Source organism: Scheffersomyces spartinae (assembly GCF_019049425.1).
Source record: "Scheffersomyces spartinae strain ARV_011 chromosome Unknown scaffold_3, whole genome shotgun sequence".
NCBI classification, from domain to species: domain Eukaryota; kingdom Fungi; phylum Ascomycota; class Pichiomycetes; order Serinales; family Debaryomycetaceae; genus Lizanozyma; species Lizanozyma spartinae.
The window spans coordinates 263,612-289,879 of NW_025065050.1; the positions used below are offsets into that span (position 1 = coordinate 263,612).

At 37.2% G+C, this 26,268-nt stretch overlaps 13 protein-coding genes across 13 annotated transcripts; 4 read left to right on the forward strand and 9 right to left on the reverse strand.

Moving 5' to 3' along the window:
- Window positions 1-243: 243 nt before the first annotated feature.
- Window positions 244-3,255, forward strand: KQ657_003259 (uncharacterized protein; the record flags this gene model as incomplete). The annotated part of the gene is made up of 1 exon (XM_043193989.1): window positions 244-3,255. One exon carries the CDS (start codon window positions 244-246, stop codon window positions 3,253-3,255), a length of 3,012 nt encoding a protein of 1,003 aa, XP_043051041.1.
- A 199-nt stretch (window positions 3,256-3,454) lies between these two features.
- On the forward strand, window positions 3,455-4,540 carry UFD1 (polyubiquitin-binding protein; the record flags this gene model as incomplete). The annotated part of the gene is made up of 1 exon (XM_043193990.1): window positions 3,455-4,540. One exon carries the CDS (start codon window positions 3,455-3,457, stop codon window positions 4,538-4,540), a length of 1,086 nt encoding a protein of 361 aa, XP_043051042.1.
- Window positions 4,541-4,596: 56 nt separating this feature from the next.
- HPT1 (hypoxanthine phosphoribosyltransferase) lies at window positions 4,597-5,250 on the reverse strand (the record flags this gene model as incomplete). Its single annotated transcript, XM_043193991.1, has 1 exon — window positions 4,597-5,250. One exon carries the CDS (start codon window positions 5,248-5,250, stop codon window positions 4,597-4,599), a length of 654 nt encoding a protein of 217 aa, XP_043051043.1.
- A 678-nt stretch (window positions 5,251-5,928) lies between these two features.
- LHS1 (Hsp70 family chaperone) lies at window positions 5,929-8,688 on the forward strand (the record flags this gene model as incomplete). Its single annotated transcript, XM_043193992.1, has 1 exon — window positions 5,929-8,688. The coding sequence occupies one exon, from the start codon at window positions 5,929-5,931 to the stop codon at window positions 8,686-8,688; it is 2,760 nt and encodes a 919-aa protein (XP_043051044.1).
- Window positions 8,689-8,892: 204 nt separating this feature from the next.
- Window positions 8,893-10,809, forward strand: KQ657_003263 (uncharacterized protein; the record flags this gene model as incomplete). The annotated part of the gene is made up of 1 exon (XM_043193993.1): window positions 8,893-10,809. The coding sequence occupies one exon, from the start codon at window positions 8,893-8,895 to the stop codon at window positions 10,807-10,809; it is 1,917 nt and encodes a 638-aa protein (XP_043051045.1).
- A 23-nt stretch (window positions 10,810-10,832) lies between these two features.
- BUB2 (Bub2p) lies at window positions 10,833-11,772 on the reverse strand (the record flags this gene model as incomplete). The annotated part of the gene is made up of 2 exons (XM_043193994.1): window positions 10,833-10,867; window positions 10,914-11,772. 2 exons carry the CDS (start codon window positions 11,770-11,772, stop codon window positions 10,833-10,835), a joined length of 894 nt encoding a protein of 297 aa, XP_043051046.1.
- Window positions 11,773-12,516: 744 nt separating this feature from the next.
- Window positions 12,517-12,969, reverse strand: NCB2 (negative cofactor 2 transcription regulator complex subunit; the record flags this gene model as incomplete). Its single annotated transcript, XM_043193995.1, has 1 exon — window positions 12,517-12,969. One exon carries the CDS (start codon window positions 12,967-12,969, stop codon window positions 12,517-12,519), a length of 453 nt encoding a protein of 150 aa, XP_043051047.1.
- Window positions 12,970-13,130: 161 nt separating this feature from the next.
- KQ657_003266 (putative hydrolase) lies at window positions 13,131-14,227 on the reverse strand (the record flags this gene model as incomplete). The annotated part of the gene is made up of 2 exons (XM_043193996.1): window positions 13,131-14,183; window positions 14,219-14,227. 2 exons carry the CDS (start codon window positions 14,225-14,227, stop codon window positions 13,131-13,133), a joined length of 1,062 nt encoding a protein of 353 aa, XP_043051048.1.
- Window positions 14,228-14,245: 18 nt separating this feature from the next.
- SGT2 (Sgt2p) lies at window positions 14,246-15,349 on the reverse strand (the record flags this gene model as incomplete). The annotated part of the gene is made up of 1 exon (XM_043193997.1): window positions 14,246-15,349. The coding sequence occupies one exon, from the start codon at window positions 15,347-15,349 to the stop codon at window positions 14,246-14,248; it is 1,104 nt and encodes a 367-aa protein (XP_043051049.1).
- A 164-nt stretch (window positions 15,350-15,513) lies between these two features.
- Window positions 15,514-19,158, reverse strand: KQ657_003268 (uncharacterized protein; the record flags this gene model as incomplete). The annotated part of the gene is made up of 1 exon (XM_043193998.1): window positions 15,514-19,158. One exon carries the CDS (start codon window positions 19,156-19,158, stop codon window positions 15,514-15,516), a length of 3,645 nt encoding a protein of 1,214 aa, XP_043051050.1.
- Window positions 19,159-19,553: 395 nt separating this feature from the next.
- Window positions 19,554-20,537, reverse strand: TSR3 (ribosome biogenesis protein TSR3; the record flags this gene model as incomplete). The annotated part of the gene is made up of 1 exon (XM_043193999.1): window positions 19,554-20,537. One exon carries the CDS (start codon window positions 20,535-20,537, stop codon window positions 19,554-19,556), a length of 984 nt encoding a protein of 327 aa, XP_043051051.1.
- Window positions 20,538-20,776: 239 nt separating this feature from the next.
- Window positions 20,777-22,054, reverse strand: RNR21 (ribonucleotide-diphosphate reductase subunit; the record flags this gene model as incomplete). The annotated part of the gene is made up of 1 exon (XM_043194000.1): window positions 20,777-22,054. One exon carries the CDS (start codon window positions 22,052-22,054, stop codon window positions 20,777-20,779), a length of 1,278 nt encoding a protein of 425 aa, XP_043051052.1.
- A 1,019-nt stretch (window positions 22,055-23,073) lies between these two features.
- On the reverse strand, window positions 23,074-25,907 carry KQ657_003271 (uncharacterized protein; the record flags this gene model as incomplete). Its single annotated transcript, XM_043194001.1, has 2 exons — window positions 23,074-25,310; window positions 25,904-25,907. 2 exons carry the CDS (start codon window positions 25,905-25,907, stop codon window positions 23,074-23,076), a joined length of 2,241 nt encoding a protein of 746 aa, XP_043051053.1.
- Window positions 25,908-26,268: the final 361 nt, after the last annotated feature.

Consider the following 26,268-nt stretch of genomic DNA (forward strand, 5'->3'; position numbering starts at 1 on the left):
TCTCATATCACTAATAATATTAGCTTTCTCTTGCACGCCTTTATAACATTGTTCAATACAGCCTCTAACACCATTTCCACCTACTCTAATTAGCCCTAACATACTAAGCGTACCATACTGCTCGAGTGCGTGTCCCACCTCAAAAATTTTTCACATCTTATCACCTAACACCAACACAACCAATACAAACAATACAACCCATTAAGCTCCTACCTTTTGATACCTGCAATTTGAAGGCAAAGAATGGAGAGAGATTCATTGCTTCAAACCCTTGTGGGGGCCGTTTTGGGTCACAGCAACGAGCACAGAAAGCAATGTGAACAACAATTGAAAGAACTTGAGAAACATCAAGGGTTCACTGCTTATTTACTTGATCTCTTGAGTGAAAGTGACCCAGTGGTTAGACTTGCTGCTGCCATTGTTTTCCGGATCCGGGTCGGTAGATGCTGGGTACCACAAGGTGGCAGTGGTGGAAGAGCAGCTGCCAATGATCTGGGGGCAATTCTGGACCAAGAAAAGACACTTATTAAAACCAAATTGATTGAGTCATTATTAAAAGTTAGTAAAGATCATAAGCTCAGAGCCCAATTAACATTAGCTTTAAGTTCCATTTTAAACAATGAAAAATGGTCAGAAATTGAAGATATCATCAAAAGTTTATTATCAGATGTCAATAACACTGACCATTTATATGTTGGTTTAATGGTTTTATTTGAATACTCCAAATGTTATAGATGGAGTGATAAAATGCCCAATGAGGGGGCAAACCCAGTATTAGAAAGTATCGCTACAGAGATCTTCCCCTATGTGGAGAATATAGCCAAACAATTACTTTCTCAAGATACTTTATTAAGTGACGAAATGTTATATATGATCCTCAAGATCTATAAATATGTCACCTATTCCGACATACCATTATATTTGGTAGACAACCCAACCAATTTGGGTAATTGGTGTCAATTACATCTTAACATCATCAATGCTCCCTTACCTAAAATTGTCATAGAATTGGATCCTGCTGATCGTCCTTTACATCCCAGAATTAAAGCTATTAAACATTCCTTTGGTAACCTTGAACGAATGTTACGTTTACATGCTGCTACTGGAAGAAAGAAAGATTTCAAGTTTGCCCAAGTCTATATGAGTGCTATAGTACCTGATATTGTCAATAGTTACTATAAAGTCATTGAGCAATGGTCATCTAAACAACTTTGGCTTTCAGAAGCTTCTGTTTTCCATTTAACCAACTTCCTTGAACTGTTATTGGATAGTGAAGGTTGGACCTTGATCAAAGATCAATTGGATGCTATTCTTAGACTATTAATTATTCCAACATTATCTGCAAGTGAAACCAGCATTGAACTTTATGGAGATGATCCAGAAGATTATATTAGAAGATATTTGGATATTGGTAGATTCTGGTCAACTGCTGATATTGGAGCTGATAACTTCATTTTTAGACTTAGTTCTAAAAGATTTGATGCGAGTGTTAATTTACTCTTGGCTGCCGTAAGTGATATCTTTAACAAAAGAGCTGCCAATAGAAATGATTTAGAAGCTGCTAAACACGCTGAAGCTGCCATTAGAATTCTTTCTACTATTTCGACTAGTTTAGAAAAGAATTCATCTCCAGTTAAAGGTCAGTTGGATAAAATTGCCCATACCTTTATTGTTCCAGAATTACTGCAAGATACTATATCCAATACTCCATGGTTAACTGCTAGAGCTTGTGATTTCTTTGCATGTGCCATCATCAATTATCCAGATCAATCAGTAGTGCAAGATGTCTTTCAAGGTATAGCCTATTGTGCACAACAAGCTGATCATTTACCAATTCAAATTAAAGCCTTTGATGCTTTGGGTCAACTAGTACCTGAACCATACGTTGCAGCCCAAGTTGCACCTCAAGCTCCACAATTAATGAATACACTTTTGGAGTTATCCAAGAAGTTTGAAAGTGAAATCTTAAATGATGTTATGGACATTATAGTTGAAAACTTCCCTGCTAATTTGGAACCTTATGCCAATGAATTAAGTTCTAATTTAGTGGCTCAATTTATGAAATTGGCTGGTGAAATCCTCGAAAATAGTTCCAATTCAGGTATGAGTTATGAAATAAGTGAACCCTCTGGATCATCTGAAATCGATATTGAAAAGGAATCTCAAGCCACTGGTGTATTGGTTACTTTAAGTACATTAGTGAAATCCATGAGTCATAATCCAGAGGTTGCAACTAATTTGGCTCATAGTTTAAAGGGAGTACTTGAATTTATACTTGAAAATGCCATGGTTGAATTTTTAGCCAGTGCTATTGAACTTATGAAGATAATTGTTGACACGGGTAAAACCGTTTTACCTGTGATTTGGGAGTTATATGATATTTGCCTTGGATCATTCCAAACTTATGGATTTGATTATTTTGATGCCTTTGAAATGTTTTTTGAAGCTATAATTAATCATGGGTTCATCAAGGAGGACATTAAAATGGATTCACCAAGAGTTCAAGGACTTTTCCAAATCTGTTTGAAGATTATTGGCAATGCAGATGATTCTGTTAATACTTATGATGCTGAAATTGCCTTTTCTTTAATTGAATTAAGTATTTTGGCATTAGGTGAACGAATTAGATCATCAATTCCTGGGTTAATGTCTCAAACGTTTGATATCTTTAAAAGAATGGAGAATAATGATGTATTCGATGGTGAAATGTTGGATCATTTATTGGTGCTTCGAGTCTTTTTTGCTTGTATTTATATTGACGCTTCGGCTTCTTTACAAGTATTGGCTTCGAACCAATTTCTTCCTTCATTTTATAAATTATGGATTAAAAATAGTGAAGATTTCAGAAGTGTTCATGGTTGTAAGCTCCAGATCTTGGCTAGCGGGGCCATATTGTTTAATTCTTCAGCATTATCGTTCGTGCCAAAGGAATATGTTAGTGAAACCGTTGACCTTTTATTGGATAACCTTGAAGCCTTACCTGGAGCCATTAGGGCTCGTGACGCTTTACTCACTGATGGCAATCCAAGAGCAGCAAGTGATTACACAGAAGGAGCTTACTATGATGACTTTAATGATGATGCTGAATTAGAAGCTAGCAAAATAACTCCATTGGAAAATGTAGATGCTGGTACAACAGCAGTTCATTCCATTGTAACCTTACAATCGAATGATCCTCAACATTTCCAAGCTGTATTTGGCTACATAAGTGATAAGCAGAAGGACTTTTTACAACGTATTAGTCAACGGCAATAATTAAGTTATATAGCATAACAATAAACTATATAGTTACGAAGTCCATTATACTAGTTTGACCCAAAGTCCCAGGTTCGAGCCTCGGCTCCGTCGCTTCGCACCAATATTTGTGTTATAACCAGTGGCAATAAAACACACCAATACAAAACGTAAGTATAATCTTTATACAACCTTCTTCTTCAATTGACCCCCAACGACAATGTTCTCAAGCTTTGGATCCAGTTTCTTTGGAGGCCCACCACCCGGAGCCGCCAGCAATACCTTTGAAGATATCTTCCGGGTATATCCTATATCTATGATGCCAGATCATTCCAGGAAAGACGATGCTAACTATGGAGGCAAGATCTTCTTACCTCCACTGGCATTAAGTAAGTTGACTATGCTTCATATAAGGTACCCCATGTTGTTTTCCTTGAGCAACACTTCCCAAGGGATCACCACCCATAGTGGTGTATTGGAGTTTGTTGCTGAAGAAGGAAGAGCATACATTCCTCAATGGATGATGCAAACCCTAAAAGTATCACCAGGTCAATTGTTAAAGATTTCCAATTGTGATTTACCTCTTGGGTCTTTTGTTAAGATTGAACCACAATCTGTTGATTTCCTTGAGATTAGTGACCCCAAGGCGGTCCTTGAAAACGTCTTGAGAAAGTTTTCTACTCTTTCAGTTGATGATATCATTGAAATAAATTATAATGATTCTATTTTCGGGATTAAGGTATTGGAAGTGAAACCTGAAAGTGATCTGAAGGGAATTTGTGTTGTGGAAACGGATTTAACTACTGATTTTGCTCCTCCAGTTGGTTATGTTGAACCTGAGTATACTCCTCAAAAGAAGGCTCCTGACTCTAACCAACCAATTGATCCTTCAAAGTTCAATAAAGGTAGCAATGCAGGTACAATGGCCAAGTCCATACAATTTGCGAAACTTGTTAGTGATGGTACATCATCAAGTAATATGTATGGTGGAAGTGGTCAGAAACTTTCAGGGAAATCTGTTTCTCCAACTCCAAATAATGTCACTGCTGAAGCAGTTGGAGATTTAGACCCCAATGCTCCTCCTGTCCCATTAAACTTACCGGAGAATCAACTTTTCTTTGGATTCCCAGTGACTTTGCCTACACCAGAATTAACAGATTCTGAAACTGCTGAACAGACAAACACATCAACGTTTAATGGTTCTGGCCAATCTTTGAGACAAAGCAAAAAGAGAAAGGATAAAAATAACAATCATCCTTCATTAAAAAATCATACAAGATCACCAGAATTTATTGAAATTGATTAATGAAGTTAATTCATTGAAATTGATTAAGTTACTTCTAATAGTACACGGGGACTTATCTAAACACGGCTAGAAGGAATGAAAACATCATTATCTTGTTCCATAGCTCTTTTAGTATGGTATACAATGTCATCAGATTCCCAAGGGTATGCAATCCAAACATCAGGAACACTACGAGCAGCAAAATAGTTACCAGTTTTCATGATATCATCAGGTAAATCAGCTCTCTTTGCCTTTTGCTTATCATGTAAAACAAAGATACCGAATTTGGTATCTTCTGGATTAGCACCTTTTGCGGCAGCTTGTTCAACAACATCCTTCTTCAATTCAGAAACAGCATAATGTAAAGTAGTTCTAGTATCATCTACTTCATCGATGATTAAAATGTTCTTACCAACTAAGTTGACGCCAGCTTGTTCGTAATCTATCCATTGAGTTCTAACAACTTGAGTGCCAATGTTTTCAGCTTGAGATCCAACAGTTGCAACGTCTTCATAAAGTGACAAAATAATGGCCATAATTCTAACGTTTGGTTGACCGGGTTCCTTCAAGAATGTACGCAACATTCTGGCAGGAATGAACCCTCCTCCACCAATTGCAATAATCAAATCAGGTTTGAATTGCTTGATCTTATCAGCAGACTCTTGACACAACTGATGGATGTTGTTGTACGAAATGTACATTTTTGATGCTTCGACTTCGGTAGCGTCCATTATGGGATACGTCTAATTTTATATCTACTGTGGGAGTCTATGACTTTACAGGGGGGAATGCCAATTCCAGTAAGAGAAAAAGAATACTTGAAAGAAACTGGAATTCATTTTGTTCTTATATAATTATTTGCTGGTACTGCACCTTGCCCACGATGATCCTGTTGATGTTCGGGTGTCAAACCGAAGACAACTGATAACGCCTGATAACATACACTTCTTAAAGGTTTTATCTTCTCACGGAGAAGCCCCTGGACGACTGCGGGGGGTCTTTAACTGGAATTATGATTCTTATTTGTACAGATGAAAAGGTTATTGACACTTATCTTTAGTGAACAGATATGCGATGGATGGATTTCACGGAATTTCCGTCGGAGATGCCGTAGAAACATCCAATTAGGCATCTGCGGAAAAACCTTATTTATTAGGAATCTTACATAATGTTTGACATAATGAAAAAATCACCAAGACGCTGTATTACATAAAATATTACATAATAACCATGTCTTTCCTATTACGGCAAATAGCATCACGTGACACGCCACGGCCAATTTTTCATCCACCACGTAGCATAACTACCAGATCAAATAATGTAACCATAGTGAAGGCAAACATAAATACATACAATTGCCAGAGACGGCGTACACAATAGAGAATCAAGCATACTTCATCAATTGCAGCATGAGGTGGTTTAAACTATTCCTAGTGCTGAGTATTGTGGCTATAGTTGAAGCCGCTATCATGGGTATTGATTATGGACAACAATATAGTAAAGCCGTCTTATTAGCCCCTAACATCAACTTTGATATAGTGCTTAATAATGAAGGGAAACGAAAGGACTTATCCGGGATGTGTATTAGAGCCAGTAGTGATGGTGACGGTGGACTTGAACGGGTCTATGGATCATCCATTCTGTCGTTGTTAACCCGGTTCCCTCAATCATGTGTTAGCGATTTAAAATCATTAATGGGTAAGGAATTCGACAGTCAAGATGTCCAGCAGTATATTAGAAACCATTTCGTTCAATTGAGATCAGATTCCAATAGAAGAGATTCCGTTTTGGTTGATTTCATTGGCTCTAAAAAGAACTCTAGTTATCATTTCACTCCAGAGGAGGTCATGGCCATGGAGTTGAATCAGATTAAGGATAGAGCAAACCAGATGTTGAATTCTTTAGCTAAACATTCCAAATTAGACGACATTATCATTTCCATTGCTCCATTTGCATCACAAGAAACAAGACAGTCGTATTTGGATACTTTGAGTTTAGTAGGCATTAAGAATGTCATAGGGATTGTAGAAGATGGTACTGCTGTGGCATTGAATTATGTTTCCAATAGAAAGCTTGCTGATGTTGATTATGATGATATAAAACGGTACAGTATTGTCTACGATATGGGTGCTGGATCTACAACTGCTACCTTATTCAGTATAACCCCATTCAAAGGCAATAAGACCATTCAAGTGGAAATTGAAGCTCTTGGATTTGAAACTTCTATCAGTGGTAAAGCCTTGACAGACATGGTTTATGATGTGCTATTGGGTAAATTCATGGATCACTTCAAAGTTGATCTTGGTGATATCACTCCAAGAATAAGTAATAGATTAAGAGATTCAGCTGAAAAGACCAAAACAATCTTATCAGCCAATAGTGATTATAGAGTATCTTTGGAATCTATTTATAATGATCATGATTTCCATTGTTCTATTTCAAGAGATGAAATTGAAGAGATTGCCAATGATTTAATGCCATTGATCACCAAACCTATTTTATCAGCTTTAAAAGACGCTGATAATTTACCTATTCTGAGTTTGGAAGCAGTCATCTTGAATGGTGGTTCTACTAGAGTTCCCTTTGTCCAGAAACATTTGTCAGTTTTGTTAGGAGGCGATGGAAAGATTGCCAAAACTGTGAATACCGATGAAAGTTGTGCTTTAGGAGTCACATTTGCTGGCTATTTATCTAAGAACCCTTCTGCCTCAGTTAAACTTGTGGATAAAGTGTTTCACAATTACCAGATCAAAGTTGATAACACAGAAGATGAAACTTTGGTATTCCCTAAAGGGTCCATTGTGGAGTCCAAAAAAGACTTGAATTTGGGTATTCTTAAATCTGATGCCGTCATTGATTTATATGAAGATGATTGTTTTATCAAGAGTTATGTGTTTGAAGATTTGGTAAAGAAATCAAGTAAGCTTTCTTGCGGTTCCAAAGATGAAAAGGTTATTATTGGAACCTTTTCAATAGATCAGAATAAGATCTTTGACTTGGAAGAGTTGAATGTTAAATGTACTAAGACTGAGAAGGAAGAGAAGACCAACAATTTTTTTAAGAATTTGATGAAGAAAAAGGATGAGAATGAAGACGTTGAGGAAGTAGAAGAAGAAGAAGACAACGACGATATTGTTGCTGAAGAAATAGATCACAATGACTCCGAAACTGAACAACCCGAATTCAATGGTACTTCAACGAATTCATCATCCTCACTAAAAAAACCTACTATCAAAAGAGCTAAAATGAGGACGATCTTCATTGCTAAACCTAGACCGAAACAAGCACGGATTAACCCATTTTCCAGATCTGAAAAGAAGGAGATTGAATCCAAGTTGTTTCAATTGGATTTAAAAGACAAGGAAAGAGCTCAAGTGGAAAGCATTAAGAATGAAGTGGAAGCCAGTTGCTATGCTTTAAGGTCCAAACTCGATGATTTAGAAGACGTTCTTTTAGAGATTATGGATGAAGAAGAATTGGAAGGACATCGTGAATATGTTTCTGAGCTTTTAGAATGGTTAGACTTTGAATCTAGTGGTACCACATTCAAAGCAGTTAACAAACACTTGAAGGAAGTGACCCACAGACTTGGGTTTATCACCGATGCCGAACGAGTGAAGGAGGTGGATTTGTCACTTGAGGGAATCCACACCACTCTCTCAAAGGCATTGGAGATGGTCAACCTTAGCAAAGAGAAGACCACGGACTATGAGAAGAATGTTACTGACTTCAAGACTCTTTATACTGAGGGTGGGTTTGACTTTGAAACTGTGGAGAACAGTTTTAACCACAAGCACAGTTGTGGAGAGTTTTTTTCCAAGTTGAACAGCTACCTGAAGGCTCAAATGAAGAAGCTTCAAGCATTGCAAGCCAAACTCGAAAACACAGCTGAAGAGTTGAGTAAGAAGAAATTGTTTGAGCTTCATAATGAGTTTACTGAAATCGCAGATGGGTTGGAGAAGACATTAACCACTGCAACTGATCTTCACAACAAGAGAGTGAAGTATTTTTTTCAAAGATACGATAAATTTGTTGAACGGAAGAAGATTAAGGAGTTAAGGAAACTTAAGGAAGAATTACTTAAATCAGCATCTGAGGCTCCGGAGAAGAGTAGTTCCGATTCGGAGAAAAGTAGTTCCACTTCAGATGCTGGACATGATGAACTCTAATGATACAGTCTAGATACGTATAAACATAATATTATACAGTATATTTTATATTTGGCATGTATTTACACCGTACCTTTAACTAGAGGATACAATCATATCATAAGTCACGTGACGTATAACGTGACTTAGAAATAGTACTAGTTGAGACAATTTCAAACGCATCACCAAATAATGCAAGATACTTGTATCCCATTTATAGTAGCCATGTCATCAAGTAAGTGTCCCGGTAACAGGAGTCCTGCATTAGCCGATCCAATTACTAACCATTTAGATTATCCCGATAACACGAATCAGTATTCCAGAAGGGCCCGTAGTCCAAGCGGAGATCAGCATGGAGTAGACAGAATATCTCGAGCAAGAGAACGAGAAAAGGGCAGAGAAAGAAGTCCTCAAGGGAGACAGCAGCTGAGTTATGGACAGAATTATGGACTGCAATATCATGGACTGAGTCATGGATTGAGTCATGGACAAAATTATGAACTGAACTATAGGCAAAGACAGACTCCGAGTTATAACAGTTACAGCAACACCAATAATAATAACAGTCACAAAGGATATGGTCAATACAAACCAAGATATCCCAAGAACAATGACTCGGAGTCATCGTACAGACCTCGTAACGACAGATACCTGAATAGAAGATATGCTCATCATCCCACTGCGGTGGAATCCAGAGTCCCAGACACCGAAAGGCCCAATACTTCACAAGTGGAGGACCTCAAAGTAGAAGAAGTGATTGAAGATCCTCAAGAGGAGTTGATGAAATTAGAAGATCGATTAAAGGAATTGACTAATGTCAAAAGCTTGAAGGAATTGAAAGTATTAGATTCAAGATGGAATGTTAAACCCCAAGGGTTTGAGAATGTCAGTGCTCAAAGGGCAAAACTTTCAGGTTTATTCCCCTTACCAGGTTACCCTCGGCCAGTTGATTTCACTAAACTTGAAGGTTTAGTGAAGACAAGATTAATGGATTCCAATGATATTTTGAATGAGAATAGTAGTATCAATCCTATTGATTCTCGAAACTCCAAGGTTATCATAGTAGACAATATCGACTTTGATAAGATTAGTTATATGAAGATTGTGGAGTATTTCAATGATACCTTGAAAAAAATAGATATAGAAGAAACTTCTGTTCAGAACATATCCAAGAAATGGATTGCTCAAGATAAAAAGAAGTTAATTGTGGTATTTAATAACAGCACTTGTGCAACTATCATTTTATCCCTTAACACATATCAACTACCAGTAGCTGAGTTTATTAAAGAAAGTAATAATGAAGATGAGATGGACGATGAACAAGCTTCAAACACACTGGAAAAAACATTTAGATTGAGTCTTGGACGTCCAGGAGAATATGTGGTTCAGCTGCTTCCTAAATATACTTCAATTGAAGTTGAAGATATCTTCACCAAAGTTATTGACAGTCCCAGAAAGATAACCTTGATATTGCCACAAGATTTAACTGAAACAGAAATAGTCGATGAGTTAAAGCTAATCGCACCAATTAAATGCTTCCAATTACTACGTGAAATTGGTACCAAGACAAGTTTGGGTATAGCTTTTGTTGAATTTTTTGTGGATCCAAATCAAACTAATGATAAATCAACTGGTGACATGATTCATCTAGTTCAAGAAATGCTTGACAAGGTAAAAGATTTATCCATTATCAAGAATGCATTCTTCTCTTGTATTAATAATAATAGTTTTGAAAGAACAGCTATTCAAGATTGTCCTACTTCTTATGAAACTTTGGAACTCTTAGTTAAGAATGAACAATCAACTCCTCATCCTAAACTGAGAGTTATTCAACTACTCAATATAGTCATAGCCAGGGATCTTGTTGATGATAATGATTTCAAATTCACAGAAAATGATATCAAACGAGAGCTATCCAAATTTGGAAGAATTGTATCTATGAAAATCCCCCGTCCAGCCAATGATTATACTCCAGGGTTAATTCAATTTTCACAACCAGGATTAGGTAAAGTTTATGTTGAATTTGAAGATGAAACTTCAGCCATGAATGCCATTATTGGTACTGCTGGAAGACAATTTAATGACAGAACCGTTTTATGTGCTTATTTTGATTATTCTGATTATAAAAGTTCACTTTTATAAATGGTTCTCAATTAGGAATGCTCTTAATTCTTGAGGAACTCGAGGATCATAGCCATGCCTAACAATTAAATCATATAAAGAAGCTGGGATTTCAGGGATAAAACTTAGACTTAATTTTATAATTTCATTTTCTTCTAGATAGGGGAAACTTCGTAATATTTTCATTGGTTGAGGAGATTTTAAGATAACTGAACGATTAAGAATTAATTGGGCCACAATGAAGAAGATATTCATATGAGTACCATAAGCAAACAATAAGTCCCATAACTTCAATAAACGAGTTAATGGCGGTGTACAAGCACTTAGTGTGATGACTGAAGGGAAGGCAAAGATTTCTGTCTTTAAGAATTTTGAATCTAAATATTCACTTAATATAGGATCAATAATTTTCAATACCACATCGACCAATGATAGTCCGGTATGAACACCATCAAGATTGGGAGTCACATATAAAGGGATTTGGTTAACAATAAGACTATGAAGTATAGCAAAGGCTTGTGGTTCACTTTTATGACAAGCATAAGCAATTGGAGCCAAAAGCACATTCAAACCTTGAACGTACCCCACTCTATTATTAGTAGATAAAGCCAAACAAGATAAGATTCGTACCAAGGAGTCTTCACTTACCTTCAGATGGAATTGGGTATCATTCATAAGGGTTCGAAAGGTATCGTTCTTAATCTTATTATAAATATCCACATCGAGTTCATTGGGCACTCGAGAAAGCAAGTCAATGTAATCCTCAGTACGGAAATTGGACACCCGACTAAGAATTGACCATACATATGACCTATATGGACACATATCGTAACCTGGGGGGATTGAGAGTCCTTCTATTAGGATCATGTATCTGAGTTGAGATAAGCCATTTTCAAGAAACAATTGAGGGGTTCCAAGGAACTGTTCTATTGCGTCCTTCTTCCTTCCCTTTAAGGGGGCAGCTGGAGGTCTTTCCAACTCCATAGTTAAAGATGAAGGGTGATATAGTGGTAACTAGTACTGAGGGTTGATCTCTATTATGTAAACAAAACATATAATAATGCACACGACCTTTTAGACTTAGTCACGTGATATATGAATTAAGTGTTATAAAGTTACAGTAGAAATCAGTAAATAAAGTATTGATTAATATCTAAAGTGCTGATAATATTAACAGACAATTACTAGTACTAAGATAGCACTATTATTTGATATTCTGCGCTTTATGCTTACTTTAATTCCTAATATCTGCTGAGCAATTATTAGTCACGTGATCCACAACTAACAAACAGTATAAACTTCTCACGCGTCAAAAGCAAAGACAACCTTAACCACTTTATTAACATAACTTTATCAATATGTTTGGATTAGGGAAGTTATTCTATGTGATATTGTTTGCCATAAACGGCATTGCAGTTCTTAGTGAAGATCGGTTCTTAAATCGCATTGGCTGGGGCTCAACACCAGCTGGGTTCCAACCTCCACAGTATCAACAATATGGACAAGGTTTAGATACCAATGATAATGGATCCATGAAAAGCAGAATAATCAACTTGATAAGTGCAGTAAGAACTTTACTACGGATCCCGTTGATCCTAATCAACGTTCTTGTTATACTTTATGAGGTGGTGTTTGGATAATACAAAACGTAGTGTACACATTAATTACAAACAGATTTACATACTTCCTTCTAATATACAATCATAGCTAACAGCCGTCAATACTATTTTATTCCTCCTTAACTCCTTCAGGACCCGTGGCATTATTATGAAGACGATCTCTTGATTTCTTAAACAATTCTTCTTGTTGTCTTAATAGTTCTTCTTCACTTAGACCTGAATTTTGAAACTTATTATTCTTCTTTTCTTTGCCCTTTAATAACTCTTTATGTTCATTTAATACTTTATTGATGATCTCCAAGTAATTCTTGAAATCCAATTCTTCTAGAGCTTTAACCACATGATCTGATGCAATAGTTTTCTTAGCTTCCTTCTCTGCAATTTCATTCAGTTGACTTGAAAGTAACATGATAAATTCAATGGCACAATCAGTAATAGCATCACGTGCCTCTTTGGATATAGCGATTTCTTTCGGCATTATTTCACTAATGATCTTTTGAACTGTGGCTTTGGGTAAAGATAAATCTTCCCCACCATTGGAAGTCAGTCCATATTCCGACATTATTTGTATTGGCTTATTGGTTATTGTTATATTTGGTTCCACAGGTTTGAGATTTGTTCATTTATTTATACTAACGAGATGGTAAAGACACGACCATGGTTTTAAGATTCGCTTATTATCTACTGTATAATGTGTGTTATCTAGCATATATATTATTGTATCTATTCTTTATCTTCAATAAAAGCCACTACTGACCGCACAAACTCTTCAGGCTGATTGGCCACTATCCAATGGTTCGTATCAAAGGTGTCTACCTTCAATTGGGTGAAATAGTTTGAAAACTCTTTTAAACCCCTTTCATCAATAAAATCTGAATGTTTTGCCTTCATTATCAACACTGGCTTATGAAACTTTGGTTTTGACGGCTGACGATTTAATGGCCAATCTCCAACATTTAATGCCAAATCATTCTGTAGAAATTCTAAAACAGGTATGCGAAACCGACGTGGTATACTCGCAGTCACCTTCCCTTTTACATCAAGATTAGACATAAGAAAAAACCGTTCTCTTTCATCTTCAACATACTTACTAAGAATCAGAGTGATCCTGGGCCACATGGCACTATTGGGTGCCTTTGTGCCTTCAAGCTCACGTTCAATCTCACACATACCTTCAAGCTTGGGCCGTACGAATGCTTCTAGATCTTGTTTAATGGGAGAGTTATCAACCACTATCAACTTAGATACAAGATCTGGTCTTTGTAAGGCAATAAGCATAGCTACTTTTGCTCCCATCAGATGACCTAAAAGTATAAGTCCGTCATTCCGTTTTATGGCGTCTATATCCTCGTGTCGTTCTATATGGTGAATAACATCTCCTGCTAATGCATTATACGATAAAGGTATGGCATGAGGCGAAGACCCATGGTTCCGGAAATCAAGTCCTTTAACCTCAAGCTTAGCCAATTGACTTATCTTCCGTCCAACTGTTCGATAATTCAGCTTAGACCCAAAAAGTCCATGAAGCATCATCATTGGTGGTGATCGTTGTTGATCATAGTTCACATCTCCTCTATGCTTGTACACTTCACAACTGAGCTCTACTACGCTCTCACAAGGTAACAGAGCATCTCGAATGACACCGCGAGAAAAGTGCCTTATAACAAACGGTATTCGACCACGACACACAGAAAATAACGAAATCATTAATGGAACAAATAGATGAATTTGATAGTTATTATCAAACTCATAAATTGATTCATTAGGTGGCCCACACTGCATATAAAGATATTTACTTTATCATTACTTACTACGTGCATTAACTATTAACATAAGATTTAGCTCTCTTCATTGTTGTTGTTGTTGTTGTTGTTGTTGTTGTTACCTCTCATGAACTGGTTTGCCATGTTTTGAAGCATGGGGTTATTCATCAAGTCAGCCATGTCGGGCATACCTCCAGCACCAGCACTCGTACCAGCACCCGCGCCGGCACCGGCACCGGCACCTGCACCGGCACCTGCACCAGCTCCACCACCAAGGCCAAAGTTTTGGGCCATTTGTTGAACAGCAGGGTTGCTCATCAAATTCAGTAAAGCAGATGGGTTGGACATCATTTCTTGGGCCATTTGCATAACTTGGGGATTGTTGAGCATTGCACCCAAATCAGGCATACCTCCGGCACCACCTCCTAACAAACTAGCAAAATCAGGTAATCCACCCGCACCGGCACCGGCACCGGCACCAGCAGAAGCGGAAGCATCAGGACTTCTGGTAGCTGACGTCAGTTCCATAGATCTTTCTAAATCTTCTTCGACTCTACGTTTAGCCGTTTCATATCCTTTAGCCATAGCATCAGATTTCTTTTCACCTTCAATATCTAACCCACTCTTGTAAGCTTCCATGGCAGATTTAGCATCACCTAAAGCGTACTTAGCCAATCCTAATCTTGAATATGCCTTAGCAAACAGTGGGTTCAATTGGATGGCTTTCTCAGCATCTTCAACAGCCTTTTCATGTTGAGAAGAGGATGAATAAGCAGCAGCTCTATTGGACAAAAACACAACATTAGTACCATCCAATTCAATTGCTTCGGTATACTTTTGGATTGCCAAAGAATAATCTTTAGCAGCCATAGCCTTGTTACCTTCAACCTTTAAGGAATCAGCCAATTTCTTATCAGCATCGGAAACAGTATCAACATCATCAACAGCAGCAGGAGTAGCAGCAGTAGAGGCAGTTGCTGAGGTCTTGAATGACTTGAAAGCACTTGCCAAATCAACACCACTCTTATCACTAGCATCAACTTCAAAGGCATCAGCAATGCAGTCGATGGCAACATCCATAGACTCAGCATAGTCCTCGGAAACTTCTTTATTTTCAACAGATTTGCGCAAAAAGCCAATAATGGCCAAAGCAATGTCCTTGCTTTCAGTTGGTAACATTTGTAGTAGAAGCTAGCTAATTGGTAAGGAAGAAGTAGGGGACAACTTTTAGGTTAGCAGTGCATACTTCTTTGACCTTCCAAAATTCATATGAACAAAATATATATATTGAGCAGCGCACGACAAGTTCTTATAAGCAAGTGCAACGCGGTAATAGCCGTGAATTACCGAAGCTGTTTAAGACTTAATAAACGTTTCTGTAAAATGCATTTCCTATGCTGAACATTACCCAAGATGCTTACCACATACTTCTTAATAGCAAATTCAATAAAGGTTGACTTATACTTGAGAAAGTCTGAGATCTCTGACGCAATCAAATCATGATCGCATTTGATCTCACTATTCATTTTGATGACTTGCTTAATCAAATCAGCCTTCTGTTTAGTAAGCTTTTTATACTTTGACTTTTTGCTCTCTAAGATGGCTCCAAAATTGAATATTGAAGATGCTGATTGTTCTTCTTCATCGTCTTCAAAGTCAGCCACTTCCTCACTACTAAAAGTGCTTCTTCTTGAAAGTGGAGTACCTCTACCATTTGGGTTATTGGGAGAGTTTAATCTCATCTTCAAGTTAATGGTATCAATCATTTGCAATTCAGCCTCAATGGTTTTGATTTCCTTATAGTGCTCTTTCCACGTTTGAATTCTGCCTAAAACAATGTCAACGTTTTTTCTTAGTCGACTACAAGCATTCTCAAGTTGTGTAGTACATGCTAAGAACTCCAACATAGCATGCGATTCATTGATATGGTGATTCTGGTCCGTATCACCACTTTGAGTGGTCATTGTAGTCAGGATAAAACCTCTTAATGACCCTTCAACCAAAACATCATCTACGATTTGTATATGGTCTGAATGCTTCAATGCGGTCATGGCAGCTATTTTGTTGAATTTGGACACTAGCTTTTGATACTTGAGGATATCATTCATGGAGTAATTTAGAAAAAATTCAACGTCTTGGATATCTGTTCTGGAAAGTACTAATTCACCATATTGGTTTCTTTGGGACTCATTAAGGGACATTATATAGTTTCTTAATTCAAGGGTCAGTTTATTTAATTCATCACCCAATAAGAACCTTGCATCGTCTTGTTTCTTCTTTGACTGGAATTGAATACTTCTGAAATAGAAATTGATGTCCTCAATTAAGTAATTCATTCGAAACTTACCAAACATAGGCATGGTGTTTAGATTAGGAGGATAATTCAACCAAAATGCTTCCGGATCCGTGATAATAGATAATGGATGTAACAATTTAAATGCGTAAATGAACTTCTTAATGTCTTCTAACTTCCGATAAAATGGAAGTCTATTATCGTCTCTAAAAAAAAGGACCCAGTCTTTTAATGTTGCTTCATATTTGGCATTCAATGCATAAAGCTTTATACCTGGCAGTGATAGTGGAACAAAGTTATCAAAGATATAGTTGGTTAACAACTTATCAATTGAGTCAAATGATGATGATGAACTCAGACTACCATTTGATTTCATAGACAGAACCCCAAAATAGTCCAACACATTGTAATGATTGTTGGGATCATTCAACTTGAATATTAGTCTTCTATCTTGAAGTAATTCTTCTAAATTGTCTGCTCGACTATACTTGACATAATGTGACAACGGTGTCATATTCTTACTGTTAAATTGGTTAACATCCAATACTTGACCACAGTTCAAAAATCCCATTTCCTTTAAGTTCTTCGGGACAATATGAAGTAAAGAGTTCCCAGCTTTATCTAAATGATCATCAAAGTTAAAACATTTACTCTTTATCTTACAAACTTCCACCACACATTCAAAAGTCCTTTTAACTAACTTGACATATTCTGGGTGGTCATAACATCTGCAAATACTGAATAAAGGAGTATGAGAATTCATATCTTTCAATTCCCAATCGATATAATAACCTATTTTGTCAATCAACTGATAATTATGGAACAAATAATGTCCAACAGACCTATGAGAAACATCAACATAATTGAAGTAACCTATGCGTTCTTCGATTGAAGTATTTGCAACGATAACCTCCACGAGAGCTTCACTAATATCTTCACATTCTTCTTCAAGTGCAAGCATAAGTAATGTTTGATTTGTTTTAACGTTGACATCAAACAAAATGTCGTCAATTGAAAACCAATTGACATTGAAAGTCATTAGCAATTCAAATAAATTGAAATTACGGGCTTTAATAGCAAATGCTAAACAGCTTTCGCCTTGTATGTTCCGACTTTTCAAACAGTGTTTCTCTGGTAAATCGTCTCCATGTTTGTTATAAACAGATTCAAGTAAGTTACTGATTGAAAGTAGGTCACCTCTTTGAATGCTTAGCCAAAACTCGTAGTTTTCCTGTGAATATTGAACAAGTTCATGGGTATGGGCGTTTTCTCCTTGAGGAGAGAAATGCAATAAAACTGCTTCAAAGTTACTTAGAATGTAATTGAAATATCCATCATGTGAATAATCCACCGAATTGAAATTCTTAATGTAATATAAGTGAGCTTCCAAGTTCTCAATTTTAGAATGAAGTACAACCATTATCAAGAGCCCCAATAAGGTATCAGCATCCAATATAAATGAACTTTCCTCTTCTTTAGGATTGGTGTTCTCACTTAATAACTCTATAGTTCTTATCAATACTTTTGTTTTGCTGGACAGGTTAACCACAGTAGAATCAGATAGCTTTGAAAACTCAGCTATTGCTGCTAGAATTCGTTTCATAAGTTCATTGATTTCCCAAACAGAACATGCCGTTATTTCCAATTGGTTCAAAGATACACACGAAAGCTGTTTGTAAAGATTTGGAGTTAAAACTTTAATGGCTTCTCTTTCATACTGTTCTTTATCATCGTTTGGGAAATCAAATTGGTACACCAATTGAGACCATATTCTATCATAAAGATTTAATTCCACATATTCAAACACAAGTCTATTGAAGTCCAAACCAGGGTACAAAGCCATGATCTGGTGAATTAACGTATATGTGTCTTCTCCATTAGGTGATTCAAGCTTGACACTATTCAGAACAATGAGATAAGCCGCTTCTATAATCTTTTCAAATTCCAGTAGAATATACCCGAGCTTCTTTCTTGTGTGTGTATAAAGGGGAGCAAATTGGGCATTATTATGGTGAAATAGTCTATAGAATTTGCCCGATACCGCACGGGAGAGTAATGGGAAACTCCGGAGAAGCTTATCCAAGGTAATAGTCTCTATATTAACGGGAGACTGCTGGGAGGAAGACATACTAGTGCTTGATTCCTCTGTGGTAATAACCTTTTGTGATGAAAGACTAATGGGACTTAGACTTCCAAATAGAGTATCTTCAATATATAGAACCATGAATCGAGACCCTTTAGGGAAGTAATCACAGAAGGAATGGAAATAATCAATGGCCACAATTCGAAGTTTCAAGCTCTTTTTAAATCCTCTTCCGGTGAATACCGAATTGCCCTTTATTAATATCTGCTTGTCATTTAACGAGTTATACATCACTAGTCGAGTCTTAGACGTACGACTAGTTTGTGATTGACAGGATTTAACAATATGTGACTGAATAAAGTCCTCACTGTTATAGCAAAGCTCCTTTAGCAACACCCTTTTGGAGCTGCCCTCGGAGGATGGATCATAATACGTATTGAGTATATGTGCGGGCGGTAATAATATGGTGTAGTTGTTATGGTTAGCACTGAGTTCATGAATGGCTCGTTTGAATGGGTATTTGGTATGATGAGGATTGTTGAAAAGACAGTTCAAAAGTGGATTGTTGATTAACGGCAAGTACTTCACTTTGGAGTCCTGTGTCTGAGACATATCAACATTGTTAGGGACGAATAGTGTAGTAAGAAACAGGTAACAACACAGCTATGGGTCTAAACAAGTTAAACTCTATTTGATCCTAATTCAGAACAAGTTATTACGTAAGCAAATGACATGATTACATATTGTATCCATGTGATAGCTCTTGCTCCTATCAGGACGTACACGGAAATGAATAACTGAAGAACATTACTTATTAGATCTTTCTTCCCATCACAAAAGAGATTTAATCTATCCTTGTTTGATACTCTACCTAAATCATAATGTTGTTCTTGTACCGTAAACTTGTAGTGATAAATTGATAAACACAGTGGAAGAAAAGGGTCGACCTTAACAATGATCAGATATAGCAGCAACTTAATATTATCAACTATATTATATTTGTCTGACTAAACATGTAACTTTTCAATTCTGTTCCCTAAGGAGTCAAACTTTTCATCACTAGGTTTCTCTATGATGTTACCTAAAGCGTCATATTCTATACTTTCTTTATCACTACCTGAGTATTGGTCTTTGCTATTGTCTGCTTTCAGTATTATGTTACCCAAATTATCGTATTCATATTCATATTCTTCTTCGTTGTATTCTTCTTCTTCCAGTTCATCACCATCTTGTTCATCTTCATCGTCATCTTCGTCATCTGAACCTCGGTTGACATTGCCCTTAGCCCAAATATCATCATCATCCTTCCTCTCTTTCCTCTTCTTCTTCTCTTCATCTAATTTGTCTAACCATGCCTCTTGGGCCTTCGTAACACTTTCTGAATCAGTACAAGCTTGATACACTTCAAACAAATCCCTGTTAATGTCAATGAAAGCCGAACCCCAACTGAAATTATCCATTAACATTTCTGCCCAATCCATATGTCCCACTATAGCAAAACATGCCGCTAAAGCTTCAACACAATTTAATCTCCATGGACGACCATAATTAACAGGATTAGCAGCCACCAAATATGGTAAAAGTCTCTCATGTTTCCCACCAATCTTATTGAATGGAACTTCATCCAATCTTGCCCAAGAACATTCAACCACCGCTGCTCCATTGGTCTCCACAATCTCCAAATCATTAGGACATACTACACCTTTTCCATTAGGTGAAACAACAATCCCTTGAAACTTTTGTCCTATACGTAAGTTCTTGATGAGTCCAAGTCTCTCAAGCTTCTTCCCACTACACCGCTTGGGATCACAATGATCAAAGTCCCACATGGCTAATTTGGCAGGGAATGAAGCGGATTTACCACTCACAGGTTTAGAAGCTCCAGCTTCTTGTCGAGCCTTTCTTGTATGATGTTGTTTAGACTTGTGCCCATTAGAAGTTCTGCTGGCACTAGACCTTTCCTCTGTCGGCTTGTTTTTCCCTTTAGCCATGATGTTGGGAACTGTCTGGTGTTGAAGAGCAGTGTTGAGCGATGAGCTTGACTGCGAACTTATTAATTGTCGTTGCAGGTGCGAAGTGTAACCATACAAATATACCGTACAATTGTACATACAATTTCCTCTATACATTTACAACAGTTCAGTAAGAAAAATACATTAACGAATAAAAACCCAAATACAAGCCGATATAAAATGCCATAATTAATAGAAAATCTCTGCACAAACCAGGATTAGAAGTCTTCATCAAAGGAGAAAGCATTGGCTGCTGCCTTTGAGTCGTTACTCTTAGACATGACACCAGCCTTTTGATAATCACTAACTCTCTTTTCGAAAAAGTTAGTCTTACCAGCCAAAGAAATGTTTTCCATGAAATCAAATGGGTTTGTAACATTGTAGACCTTCTTATTACCTAAAGATACCAATAATCTGTCAGCAACAAACTCAACGTATTGGCACATCAAATCACCATTCATACCCAATAAAGACACTGGAAGGGCATCTTTGAAATATTTCTTTTCAATGGAAACGGCTTCGGTAATAATTCTTTCAACAATTTCTGGATCTGGTCTGTTCTTCAAATGAGAGAATAACAAACAGGCAAAGTCAGTATGTAAACCTTCATCCCTTGAGATCAACTCATTTGAAAAGGTTAAACCAGGCATTAACCCTCTCTTCTTTAACCAGAAAATAGAGGCAAATGAACCAGAAAAGAAAACACCTTCAACAGCAGCAAAAGCTACCAATCTTTCTCCAAACAATGCATCATCATCATTAATCCATCTAATAGCCCAATCAGCCTTTTCCTTGATACATGGAATGTTATCAATGGCATTCAAAAGGAAATCATGTTCCTTTGGATCCTTAATATAAGTATCAATCAATAAGGAGTATGTTTCACTATGAATGTTTTCCATCATAATTTGGAACCCGTAGAAGCATTTAGCTTCTGGAACTTGAACTTCAGCAGAAAAGTTTTCAACCAAGTTCTCATTAACAATACCATCAGAAGCAGCAAAAAAAGCCAAAACTCTGGAAATGAAAAATCTTTCATTGTCAGTCAATTTATTCCAGTCAGACATATCCTTAGATAAATCAATTTCTTCGGCAGTCCAGAAGGATGCTTCAGCCTTCTTATACATTTGCCAGATTTCATTATATTTAATGGGGAACAAGACAAATCTACGCTTGTTTTCAACCAATAATGGTTCATCCTTTTCTTGTTGCTTCAATTCATGACGATGAACCTTATGAGCAGCCAAGAACAATTGATGTTCAGATACTTCTTTAGATTGGGATTCAGCTTCAACCGGAGCAGGTGTGGTTTCCGATGGTGTGACAGTTGAAGGAGCAACCATAGCGTTTTTCAAAGTAGTTCTATTTTGGGCCAAATCCTTTTCTTGTGCAGCAGCAGCTAATTTATCTGTAATTGACTTCCCACTTGTAGAAGTATTCATTTCCAAGGTAGAGATCCTTCCTGTTAATCCTTTTGTTGGAGTTTCAAATGACATTATAGAAAATTTTTTTGATGCGGAACGACAGTGAAATATATATATGTGGGTAATTAAATTATATCAAAAGAATATAACAACAATGGTGGTATGATGTTTTAGTTTTAAAAGTGATAATGAGAAAAACTCCTTCTGTATTCAGTTTAAGAAGATAATGGGGGACTATTTATACGCATACAACTCTGGGTCGAGGTGTGAGGCTTTATGGTATAAACAATTTAAATTCTGCGGAAGATCGTGAGTGAGACGCGACTTTTGGGGGTTGGTGCAATACCGTGTCAGATTTTAAGTATACGCGTGGGACAATGCCCATTTCAGGTTTGGACATAGCTTACTGCATGATAGGGGGTTACACAGACGATGGTTTTTGATTAATGCAGTACATTACATCGGGTTTCGGTATTACTAAGAGATCGGTACTCCAGTTAACTACTAGTTGGAATGTAGTAGTTTACGGTTTACCTTAGTGTGTCGTAGTATATTTCAGATTGTCGTAGTATATTTCAGATTGTCGTAGTATATGTCAGTACAGAATAAAGATGTTGCTCACTTCATTACATTCAAGTTGTTCCTTTACTACAAGTGAATTGTACCTTGTAGATTGTACCTTGTATTTGGCATTGTTATCCTTTTTTGATTGGGCTTCCGGATAGAACCCCGTTATTGGATTACATTTTAGGTAAAGGTTATTATAATAATTGTTCCTTCCATCGCAAAAACGCGTTCTCAACGCGTAACTTAACAAAGCATGCTTATATATAAATGGATGGCTGGCTTATGGACGTGTTGTTTTGATTTAGAGAGAATAGAACAAAATGAACATTCAATTGCTGCCCGACAACGGATAATGCACCACTACAAAGTGTATCACAATAAAATCATTGCACACTTCGCATTAACATAACATAATTACACACCTCGCATACGATAAACTGTGAAATAAGTGAAAAGAATCATATAACTATGAAATGTAGTCTAAATAAAAAAACCAAACGAACTGGTAACGAATGAAGAATGTTTTATTCCTTGAGTGAAATAGGTGGACCCAATATCGAAGTTTCAAGTGAATGCATACCCTGTGCTTTGTCCAGAGTAGTAGTAGGTTGTGAATTAGAAGTACCAAATGTTCTTAAATCAAGCAAAGGATCATTGCTGCTAAGAGCTTGTACGGTAACTTCATCCCTACCTTCAAATATTCGAGGGCTTCGGAATGAAAACTCGTCAATGGCACTTTCCACCTCTTCCTTTATGGATACAGAATCCACAGACCTTCCTCTTGAATGACGGATCATCCGATTTGAAGATGATGACGATGTTATTGTCTTTGAGTGACTCATGTAACGAGAGTACAATCGATTGATATCGCCCTTTCCTGAATAGGGGGTCTTATCATTGGTATAATGTTTAACCAAAACCAGATCAATTTGATCTTGCCAATAGACATCATTCCAAGTGTTGATGGTGTCTATTGGTAATAAATTGTAGCAATCTTGAACCAACTTGAATACTTCTTCCAGAGAAATAAACTGATAATGAGGTAAAGAAGGTAAGCCAAAAAGCAATGATTGAGGATCCTTCTTATTACTGACAAACAGTTTAGGACGTCCATATAAATGAAACACATTAGTGATAGGAATAAAATTCCGAAGCATGGTTTCCAACCCGTCAACACCAGGATGTGTAACTGGAATCATATAAAGAAAGTTGCAAACCTGGAACTGATCAGGATTCTTGATAACGAACCCCAGTACCCAACCATCGCCCTTCTTCACGGGAGAAGTTGGTGGTACACCAGCTGAAATTGGAGACTTTGGAATCTCCAATTGAGATAACTTAGGTTTCCTAATTGATGGTGACGATGAAAAAGCAACTGGAGTAGATGTGGATGAAAGTTGCAGTGGGATATTTTTACCTGAAGCATTGGAATTACTTCTCAGTCTACCGTTAAATGGGGACAAATGTCTTAACGAAAACCCTTGTTGGGTGGGCAGATGAGGACTATTCAAATAGGAATCATCAGCTTGGGCTTGTAAAGAAGTTTCAAACGAAGTGTTTAAGTATATTTCACCTTGTATTTTCATGAGTGAATTATAATCAATCATTTCTGGAGACCCTGGGAAAATGGAATACACCATTTCGACCTTAGGAATGTATGCAATTAAAGATTTCTTGGACATCTTATCTGAGGAGTAGATCTCGATGGATCCAGATTTCTGTTTCCTCAGGTCACTGGGTATGATACACACAAAACATTTTAACCACTGATCTGATAAGTGGGGGAATCGAATGTTATGCCAATCGAAATGAGGACGGACTTTGTTGCTCAATAAGACATGGATATCGGAAAGTTTAGATCCTCTTGCAGAAAGCAACACAGCAGAATATGATTGCATTAACCTCACGTATTCGTATCGACTCAATTGAAGAGCCAGGACCCATTTTAAGGCTTCGTCGAGATTAGGACAGTAAACTTCGATGGTGGTACCCAACAGACTATGAGAAATGATTTCTACCAGAGTCCTTTCACGGTTTAATCTGACGGTACAATCTGTGATACTGAACCATTTGATGGATTGTTCATCTGTTGAAGAACCAACAACTGTCAAATCTGTACCAACCAACTTAACTGTGGCCTCAAATCTTTCCGACTGGTTGATTTGAACCAGCACAAAACCAGTGATGTACGTGCGCAAACTTTGTGCATTGATAAGAGTCACCACGGCAGACAATTCCGGTGGGAACGACTTTAGCAAACTGCCGTAGTGTAAGTAGAAGGGACGTTTCGGGTTCCCATCGTAGGCAGCAGCAGCAGTAAGATCCGTGGCAGTGGAAGTAGAAGATGCTTGGATAGATGATGCATCTAAGGAGATGGCCGAGATGATTCGCAGCTGACGAATGTGGCTCTGTTGCGGATCAAACTTGTGTTCGGTGAGGAATGAATTTAAGGAGTTTGTGGATGATGTTGTTCTTGAACGTACTCTTCGGGAGAATGTGGATGGTGGAGGAGGAGCAATCAGAGATGAGGGAAAGGTAGAGACAGAGTGTTGCTGGGGTAAATCTGTAGGGCCATTTTGAGTGATAGGGGAAGCAAGTGAGAGTGATGAGTTGGAGTTGGAGTTGGAGTTAGAATTAGAGTTGGAATTAGAATTTGAGTTGGGATTTAAATTTGGATGTGCATTTGTAGTATACCAATCTGAAGAAGGCATTTCCAGTATATCATTATGATTTGTCAATGATGCAGGGTCCAACACAGTGTCTTGATTTGATTTCGGAGAATCTGATTTCTTCCGAAATACCTTTAACGGAGATAACAACGGATTTGGCATAATAAATGCTATTATATGATGTTAAATGACACCGACCAACAAATGAAGGGAAGGAAGGAAAGAATACGTGTAGTTTAAATAATCCTGAACAAAGAGGCAAAGCAAAGTAATATAAGATAGAATTAATCCAAGAGAGCCAAGCTTCGACAGAATTGGCCCAAACCGGGTTGAGATAACGAAAATATTAATAATAAAAATTAAATGTGCTCGTACTAAAAACCGGAACGATGCGGTAACCTTCTTCAACTAGTTTTGCAGGACAGCCACTAAACGAATAATTTTAAACGAAATTCTAACACTTATACTATGCTGTACTAAACAGTGAATAGATGATTATATATATTATGGTTGTAGTTACTATGGTGTGACCAAGAGAACAATATTGAGCAAAGTTTGGTTATAGTAATGGCGGTGCTAGTGGTCGTTGTGGACAATGGTGGTGTAAACTAGTTTCAGTTGCGATAAGAAAAAGTTCGTACCAAGAAGTTTTTCTTATGGTTGTCACTAGAGGTAAAAATTCTACTCATTACTGTAGTGACTGAAATTCACCAATATATAGTCGAACTAATAAACACACACTGACAATTACATGATGGGGGATGGGATGGGATGTGCGGAAGTGCTAATTTGCGGTTACTTCTAAGCAATTTGAAAACAACTATTGGGGATCGTTTTCGATTTAGTGTCAATGCTAATGTAGAATGATGCAATTGACGTTTGTTTGCCGTGCCCCTTTGTGTTGTCCTTATTGTACTCAAATAGTGGTATTATTGTTGTTCCATTAGTGTTTGGGTAAGTCGAGTAATAGCCACATTTATTTTTAACTTATCATAACATGAACATAAACAAAACCCTTCTGTCTAATGAGTATTCATTACATCAATCTAT